This window comes from Papaver somniferum, chromosome 2, assembly GCF_003573695.1.
Source record: "Papaver somniferum cultivar HN1 chromosome 2, ASM357369v1, whole genome shotgun sequence".
Taxonomy (NCBI): domain Eukaryota; kingdom Viridiplantae; phylum Streptophyta; class Magnoliopsida; order Ranunculales; family Papaveraceae; genus Papaver; species Papaver somniferum.
In genome coordinates this window covers 197921960-197931663 of record NC_039359.1, presented here as the reverse complement: position 1 = coordinate 197931663, position 9704 = coordinate 197921960, and the positions used below count along the sequence as shown (strand labels likewise).

At 38.2% G+C, this 9704-nt stretch overlaps 1 protein-coding gene across 2 annotated transcripts; it reads right to left on the bottom strand.

Annotated features, from left to right (window-relative positions):
- Positions 1 to 242: 242 nt before the first annotated feature.
- LOC113350170 (autophagy-related protein 18h-like) lies at positions 243 to 6570 on the bottom strand. 2 transcript variants are annotated; one of them, XM_026594262.1, is made up of 9 exons: positions 5937 to 6570; positions 4529 to 4993; positions 3819 to 4268; positions 3222 to 3467; positions 2281 to 3099; positions 2034 to 2209; positions 1697 to 1830; positions 929 to 1510; positions 243 to 733 (listed from the first exon to the last, which is right to left on the bottom strand). In XM_026594262.1, exons 1-9 carry the CDS (start codon positions 6120 to 6122, stop codon positions 729 to 731), a joined length of 3063 nt encoding a protein of 1020 aa, XP_026450047.1. In that variant the 5' UTR covers positions 6123 to 6570; the 3' UTR covers positions 243 to 728. The 2 variants fall into 2 exon arrangements, with proteins under 2 accessions (XP_026450047.1, XP_026450048.1); XM_026594263.1 differs by having other exon boundaries at positions 929 to 1501.
- Positions 6571 to 9704: the final 3134 nt, after the last annotated feature.

The following is a 9704-nucleotide window of genomic DNA, read 5'->3' as shown; positions in this document are numbered from 1 at the left end:
AGAATTTGGGTATTCCTCCATCGATTTCAGTTTTTAGACATATTAAAGAGATTCACCGAGTTGCAGAGCTCGACTCCGCCGGTTCCAAATACCTGCGAAAACCGGCTGAGAAATTGTTCATTGATATACCTCTTTGAAGAGGCGGATGTAATTATAAAGTGCAAACTTCCAGTACTAAGAACAAAAACTTTCCACACAAAGAATGTACAGTAAATGTTAGTGAAGAAGCATAATCAGCTCTCTTTTTTTTCTAATCAATTTTTTTTTTTATCTTTTTGTTATGTTCTTTGAAGAATTACAATTTGTTACACAGATAAAAGAGCAAAGATGATGATCACAATGAAATCATCTGTACAAGCAGAGACTTGATAGGAATTCCTGTTTTTTTAAGTCAAATTCTGCTTCTATCAAGAGTGTTTGAATTCAAACCATCCTACTAATTTACTGAGTTTCATCTACAACATGTACAGGAGAAGAAATATGAGAGAGAAGGAAATGGCCTTTTTTTTTTCAGCGTTGTCTAAATACAAGAATCTGTTTCCACAAACAATGACGGCTCTGGCAGGTTTTCTACAGCAGTTGCCCTTCAATTGAAGCTGAAAACTGAAATTCACATCAAGGAAGTCTTTTAATATAAACTTTTCTTGTGGCAAGCTTCTCAAGGGACTCCCCAGAGAGATGGAGGCATCATTTCAGCTTTTCCAATGCCCTTGGGTGACTGGTACTGATCAACCTGCAAAAAGGACATGAGATATAACTAAAAACAATTCGTTTGTGAAACAGAATGATACATTTATAGGAAACAGAAAAGTGAAAAGCTTAGGTTTCTAGGTTAACGGTCTGCAGATTCAGAGATAAAATATAGAAGAATGGGCACCTTTTTTCTTTCTATTGATTGTTGTCAAGTACATAATTCTCTAACTCTTACCTTCTTCGCTGAAGGCAAAGATACCCCCAGGCAGGTCGTCATGGTCTCCTTCTTCAGGTTTCTCCCTCTCACAGTGACTACTATTACTGTCTGCATCAGTAACAGATCCAGTTAACTCGTGAGATTCGTCAAGCTCAGAGGGTTTACAGTATCCTTCCTGAAAGAATAGCCCGAAATCTGGTTCATCATGCAAGTTTGTAGGCACAGCTTCCTCTGAAAGATTAGTTGGACTTGAGGAGAACTGTTTAGACGCACTAGAAATTTCAGAGATCCCATTGGTGCTTAAAAAGGCATCTTCTTCAGCTATAGGTTCTCTGACACCAGACGTGTTACTTTTTAAGGAGGACATATCATTTGCAACACAACTTTCTTCTACATGAGAATCAAACTTGTCAATGCTTCCCGATTGAGATGATGCATATTCTCTACTGGAGAAGCTTGGGTTCATTAGGAGTGGATCGAGCTTCTTACTTCCACTTCTTGCATTTCCTATCGCATTCATAGTTAGGTCAACATGTTCAGGAGACTTGATTGTGTTCAATTGATCCACATCAAGTAAACTTCCATATGTTACTGATGACCCTAATGGATGAAAGAAGTTAGTAACATGTTATATAAGGATGAAACCATAAAATTAATCAAAGCATAGCTATATAACTGGGTTTAAGACTAATAATAGCTAGAAGATAGAAAAGGACTTTGCAATGTTAGCAAAATCAAAAAATAACTTAGGATTTTTGTGTCAATAACTCAATTACAACAACTTACCTCTATTTGAGCCTTCTGCTGACACAACCGATGATGGCTTAGAATGGTATCCTCCAGATTCTTCTGTGAGCTTGCCTTTCACTTTGTGAGACTCAGAAAATGAAGAACTTCGAAAGCGCCCACCTACATAGCTCCTACATTACTCAGAAAATGTAAAAAACAATTATTTACAATGAGTGGGCTGAAAATTTTAGCTTCATTCAACAGCACAATTTACATGCTGCCAGTTGGGTGCGGGTAACGAGGAGGACTTCAGCAAATCCTAATGTGTGTGGACTAAGCAAGTGCACAATAAATTGTCTGATACGGTAAATAACAGAAAGATGCGAGAAATTACCTGTCATTCCAATTTGATTTGATGCTATGGATATGGTCAAAGACAGGCAGTAAGTCTTTTCGCCTTATCTCAACCTCTTGAGAAGGAACCTTCTCGATGTCAATCTCTCCACCAACATCATATTCTGTAAAATTCCTCTCACTAGCCCTCAAAGGAAACATCGTGTAGAACGAAATCTACAAGAAAAGTGAATGAAATTATTACCAATAACAAACAAAATAGCATGAGGAATCACCAGAATGGGTACCTTGGATTTCTGCCATATCGGTATCCTCCCAGAGCTTATCTGCACCTCCGCATTAGAGAGATACCAATGAAGTCTTTCATGGGGTTTTGCTAAATCTTTGCTACCTGTGGAACTGTTTGATATCACCGAACTTACATCATTATCCTCAGAATCAGCAGCATCCATGGCAATCTCTGCAGCACTTAGTCCAAACCGGTCAAATTTAGAGAAACATTCCTCTCTTTCTGGCCAATCTGATTTTCGGCAAACATCCCACCACTGAATAGGTTCACCTTTCACCTTTAGTTCCTCATCTTGTTGCACCGGAGAATTTGCCTCACTTCTAAAACCACCGTCACTTGGCTCTGTACCCAAAGATGGCACAAGCTCATGTTGAACTAGATGTCCAGAAGGAGTATAGACCAATAGATGCTCCAGCGCATTTGCCCTGGAAGGAACAGAGTGAAGATTGCGAGGTATAGAGTTGTGGAAAACCGAAGCAATAGCACCGGATGGAACAGATGTCTTTCCTGTTGCAGAGGCTGCAACGTTGGTAACCGATTTTATCCATTTAGAATAACTGTCTTTTATCCTGCTCACTGCAGATAATGTAACTGGAGGTGGGGGAGGAAACGACTGTTGATTTGGAATGAAAGATGAGGTGGACCACCATGGTGAAGATACACCTGGTAACAGGATGGGCCCATCACTATGAGAACTTTGTGTTTGAAAATCAGTATCACCTCCAAAAGGAGATATAACAAAGATATGGCAAGTTCCCCTGGACGATATGATAGCTGCCCACTGACTATACTGACTAAAGCAGATGTCTTGTATAACCTGAATATTCATTATATGAACAGTAAAGAGAATGGGAAATCAAAATAAGAAACTAAAAAGATATCAACCATGCATCCAACGAAGAAAGTGTTTAAAAAAGACAAATTTATTTCAGTGCTTACAGCTGTTGTCATTCCACGATGCATCTTGTAAAGATGAACATGAGAATTGCTCCAATCGTAGCTTGTCGTACCTGCCCCATTCTTTATGACGGATGGCATAATTCGGAAGATATTTATGTTGTTGCCATGTATAGATGCAGTGACCAGAAGAGTCCCACTTGGATCGAAACACAATGCAGATATTGGGCTTGTATGAGCTCTGAACTGTGAAATAACTGCCCTGGAGACGAAATCCTTCACAACAACCTGAAACAGGCCATTTTGAGCATGAACATTTGCAAATATGAAGTTAAGTATTACCGTTTCTCAACAAAGCCAACACATTTTCTGCATACAAGTTCTTCACTAAATCAAAGAAATTGTACTCCTATGAAGTTCCAGAGATTGCGGGATCTTAGGATAATAAAAGATCTAGTTCACTGAGAAAATTGCACTTGAACTATCATGAGATTCTATTACGCCCATCGCGTAAGAAGTATGATCATTTTCTAATTTATGTTTGGTATTTTTCTTGTAAGTTTTGATAGCAAAGTCAGACACTCTTCGGCAAAGAACCTCCTAATAATAAAAGAAAGTAGAGAGTGAAAGAGAACAAACCATCCCCGCATTATCAGGTTCAGCAGAATGTGATGGTGACCCAACCCTACCAACTTTCCAGCTAGAATTAGATGATACAGGAGAGTTTGAACCATCAGGAAGGAGCTCTTGACAGTACCTAGACAAAGTCTTGTATCCCATATCGCCTAGATTGATTAATCCAGCAGCTAAATGTTTGCTAGATTCCATTGCATAACGAGCCATCAAGCTCCCATTGCCGGGTGAAGTTGAAGGACTAACACCTGGAGAAGGGGTGAGGATTTGTGGACTTAGCCGGCCCATGTTTGACAACAGAGGACTGACAGAAGCATAAGCTAACCACCTAGGACCCACACCCATTGGACCATACCCGATGTTGACCCCAAGCTCTCCTTGTATTCCTACCTGGGGCACAGGGTAGGTCAGCACACTAAATTTGTTCTCGAGAGTGAGGGCATCGAAGCAGTAAATCTGACACAAGAAACGATAAGAACAGTTAAAATTCTAGGCTCCATTAGTAGTTTTGAAAACTATGAAATACGCAATATATTTGCAGTCCATGGTAAAAATGGGTTTCAGTCCATGTGTTCCTGAAATGCCGAGAGTGGTGAACCAAAACATTGAAAAATGCTAAATTCTCAGAGACTGAATATAAAATAACTTGCAATCAGAGCATCCTAATATAGTGCAATCATAGGCTGATCATCAGCTTGAGCACTACAAATACTTACTTGTGCTGCAAGACCAACAGCTACTATGTGAGGGCTGCATCTAACCATGTAAATTGCCGACCGAAAGCGCAAGAGATGCACATAACTGTGAGACCTTAGTGAATAAAACCGAACAGCTGTAGGAGACGAAACACAGTTTCCTGCTTGAGGCTCAATATTACCATCTTTAAACGGACCACCTGAATGTCCCCCTCCTTGAACCCCTCCTGAACTGTCGGTTTCCTCCCCTCCAACAACTAAAAGCAAAGGATGTGATGCTCCAAAACCTTCAGGTCCTCCTAAATTTACTGGAATCGGCTGAATCTGTAGGAATGTAACTCGACCGTCCCGTTTTGAAACCAATTCAGTGACATTAGAGGCATCCTCAACATCAAGAACTTGAAATCCATTGCAGTAACCAACTAAAAGAACATGTTTGAAGGTTGATGGACCAAGCTCTAGTTTGTCGAAACCAGCCCATAATACCTGTTTGACCACAGATAGTTCGCATGATAAGTAATCTGACCTGATACGGAAAACATGATAGCTGAAGCAGATTAATTGATCAGAGACGGTGAAGGTTACTATTCTCCAATACTCATTACATAATAACTTTATCGTATAATTCAAAACGTACACAGTTACTAGGTGGCTGAGTTCAAATGACATAACTGCAACTGCCTGAGGTCCTATTTCCCGCAGTTATACTGGATATCTTACTTGGTCAGTCTGGTGACCTAATCTCAAGGCTCTAAGTTTCTTGAGCTTGCATGTTATGGAGCAACATAAAAGTCCACAATAGATATGCAAAAATCCCATGTTCCCAACCATTCACTAATACGAGCACGACGCCCGATGCTTCAGTACATTTAGAGTTGCAATGGAAATACTGGACTACGAATAAACCTTGGATATTCATTTTGTTAAGTCGTAAACAATTATGACGCTCTGATAGATACGTAGGCTTAAAACATCATGCGATACCTCAAACTCGACATCCCATAAAATTATCCCCAATTCCTAAAAGGCTTCAAGAACCCATGATTCGAGAACTTAATATCTACAACCTGGGGTTCATCTAGGTCTAAATTTCTCAACCCTTATACACCTAACCACTACTTATAACCAAATGAACTTAAATTTCCCTCATTTGAACTGCGCATGACTTCAAAGTAAACACAAATTCATCCCCAAACCAATCCCAAAGTCAACAGATTCATAATACATACAAGAAACCGAACACACAAAAAAGGGGGGAATCAAAAAAAAAAAAAAACATTAAGAGTCTATTATAATTGATATAGCAATCATGCTGTTTTAAGTCATATAACTAAAGATCAATGAAACCTAATACAAATAATGAGATTACAAGTAATTAGACAGGAACCCAGATTAGGTGATTAAATAAAAAGAAGAAAAAAGATTGAACCTGGTCTTTACGATCTTCATTAGAGACAGAGATAGAAGCAGCAACGGAGGCACTAGCAGAACGAACAGTACTAGCAACAGTAGTTGCATTAGTAGTAACAGTTTTTAAACAAGATGATACTATCCTTATTGAATTTGTCAATAACCCATTATTGTTTCTAGTACCATTCCCTTTTCCTTTCCTCATCCTCCGAAAAAAACCCCAAATGTTTCAAAAAAATTCTTCAATAACTTTTCTTCTTCACCCACCACCACCACCAACCATAATCGAGTTTTTATCATTCGATTTCAAAATCAAAAACTAACCCATAATCAAGGACCAGTCAAGAATGATTTTGGTAGTTGATGATTATCCAAAATAAGTTGTAATTCTTGATGTTTTTCTTTGGTTTGACGTGAAAGGAATAATAAGAGAGAGAGAAACAAATTCTATTTAGACTTGTGTTGCCAGTTGTTTCTGCTGCAAGTAAAAATTAAACTAAAGAAATCAATTATTAGGGTTTTTTTTTTAATTAAAAAGAAGCAAAAGATTTAGGTTTAACTTGTTGAGATGATGCAGAAGATGATGGTGTCGTAACGGGAACGAAGAAGTAGTGTAGAGGCGTAATGAGAAGAAGAAGAAGATAGATACGGGTTTGCGGTTTAGTGGGATTTATTATTATTATTAGGGATTTTAATTGAAAATTAGGTTGGTAAATATTTTGACGTGGGAGGGAAAATTTAATGCTATATGGTAAAATAACTAAAAATAAGGTAACAATATTTAAGCTTTAGATTTTTATTACTATGATTATGTGGTTTGGTGGGGTGTTGTTTAAATGACAACACAATTTTGGAAAAAACAACAAATAAATATTTGAAAATCTATTAGAGATAACTCGCAGTTATCCTGATTTATGCACATAGCAGGCCATGATCGAGCGATGCTACGCCAGGTGCCCGATTTTATTGTCTTTGTTTGGTACATGAAGCTTGTTTTTTCTACTTTGGTTTCGGGAAGTTGGTAAGCGAAAACGGGGTACGTTAGACATGCCAAAAACGTAACTCTAAATCCATATCCATGGGAAAGACATAACCTTTAACTTGTTCCAACATGAGTTTGCATTCAAAGGAAAGTAAGGATCAAAATTGTTAGTTGTTCGCGTTAATACTACTACATCCCATACACTCTTCCGTAATAGGGACCGTAGGCTTAAACGTTGGTGTCTACCGTCTTATCATCCTCCGATCGTGTAAAAAAAATCCCACCGCAAGGAGGCTCAGAGCCTCAGACACAAGTCATTTGCTTAAGACTAAAGTGCCATACTCAAGGAGGGATAGACCTGCTCATTTTAGATAAGTTTTTTCGTTTCTAATCGACAGTTTCATAAGGAAAAAATTGTTCTTATGCACATCAAAATAATAGGATAATACTAAGACTTATTGTCCAACTAGTCATGGTAAAGGTTGAAAATACCGGGTTCATTGTTGAAATGATTTGATTAAGGTTTTTAGGATTCAGTTTATTTTCTTTGTCTATAATAGCTATCATGGAAGAAAAGAAATTTGAGGTCGTTTCCAAAGAAGACCGGTAGAGTCAGAGGAATCCATCAAAAGATTGATAATCCTTTCGACTTTGGAACTCTAATGAAGATACTGTATTTTCGAATTGGATTTCAATAAATCAAGTGTTTTGTCACCGGAGAACAATGTAACGTTTGGTTTCTATTTAGCATCTTTAAACTTGTTCTTTTGAATGTATTTTCTTAACATAATTTTTTTCCACAAAAAATGAACGAATGGAATTTCAGTTTACATCTCTTACAAATAATCCCGTACAAATGAATGGAATTGTGCTCGATGAATTTTGGGTATTATATACCCTCATGTAACAATATCTTAGTAGTTTAGTAAATACATGCTTCAAAAAACAATAAAAAAATAATCCCATACAAAGTATTTGATTTCTATTATAATTTTATATGGGCCATTTTGTCAATGATCGGTGAGGAAGTGGAACTCGAGACTTTATTTTTTATTAGCTATTTTTCTCAATGATTGGGGGGAGAAGTGAAGATTGCTCATACAGAAGTGCCGCCCAAAAGCTCGACAAAATGTTGAGTGAGTTTGGTTAAGAATGAACACTTTGAAGCTAAAGATTACAAAGGATGCCAAATTTTCTAATTTTTTTTTTTTTTTTTTTTTTTGTGAAGCATGCATTTTACCGGAAGAAATTAGTTTACAACTTGTCGTGGGTATGTGGTACCTACGGAATCATGAAATAAAATTTGGCTAGTAAAAAGTGGGATTGCCTGGTCCCAGATTTTGGTTGACCAGCTTCATGTTTGACTGTCATCCGCTGCATGATTGGCCAATCCGTCCGCTGCTTGATTTCCTTCTATGTAGTTGTGCTGAATAGCAACCTGCAGGATCTGTTGAAATCTAATTTTTATTTCCTCAATCATTTCTGCTATGTGCCAAGGTGGAGGTGTAGAGGAAGTGATGAATCGTAGTAAGTTTTCTGAGTCGTTTCGAAGAGAACTCTTGGTCATTGTCTTTCTGTTGCCGTTCTTGAAGCTAAAAGCATAGCCCAAGTTTCCGCTGTTAAGGCAGTTGTAATTCCTAGTGACTGAGATAGAGCCAATAAAGTTCGTGCATCTGAATCTCGGCAGATGTATCCTGCCCCTGCAAATATTGGATGTCCTCTGGCTGCTCCATCGGTGTTAATCTTGATCCAGTTGATGTTTGGAGTGGACCATTTTACCGAAATTTTTGATATCCTTTTATCTCTTATTGGATGGTTGAGTATTGGTGTATCCCCCGGAATGATTGGTGGTGAAGAGTGTAGAGCCCCGTAGTACTCTTGTTGCATTTTTTGTGCCCAAGCTAGGATTTCTTCCGAGGTTGTTTGCTTTTGTTGGTATATTAGATCATTCCTAGCCATCCATAAGGTCCAAAATAGGAAACAAAAAGATGAGTCTACAGATGTTGATGCTGGTTGTTGGAGGATTTGGGAAATGGTTGTTTGGGGAGTTAGGATGAAATCTTGGGGGGTATCGGAGTTTGGTGAATTTGTAAGTCGACTGAATAAGGTGTTCCAAGAGTTAGTTGCCGTTGGATAATGAATTAGAAGGTGACTTGGCAATTCTGGATCTGTGTTGTATCTTGGACATATGTCTGAGTTGGTCAAATGGATGTGATGTAAGAGAGAGAAGGTTGGTAGTCCTTCATTGATGGCTTTCCACAAGAAAAACCGAATTTTTGGTGGACACGTTAAATTCCATAGAAATTTGGTTGGTGGTAGAGGGGTGTGAGTTGGTTTACCCTGTGTTAGACATTTGTATCTTGAAGAGGTAGTGTAGTTTCCAGTTTTTGAGTGCGGCCAAATAATTTTATCTTGGGGACTATTTTGGGGAAGGTGGATGTTTATGATTTTTTGGATTATAGGATTGGGAAGGGTGTTTAATTTTTCATGATTCCATGAATGAGATATTGGGTCGATGATATCTGTTACCATTCGGATTGGGTAACATTGTATTGGGTCTAGGTTAGTTGAGTGTGGAATCCAATTGTTTTCTATTGGGGTTGATAATCCATTTCCTATACGATGAAAAATTAGACATTGCATGGTAGGGACTATTGATGCCAGTTGTCTCCATTGAAGACTGGAGGATGAGGGTATCGAATCAATGCCTTGTAGAATTGGTTGTTGATTAAGATATTTTGCACCGAACAGACTTCCGCAGATAGAGTTAGGTTGTTCATGTAGATTCCAGATTCTTTTCATGAG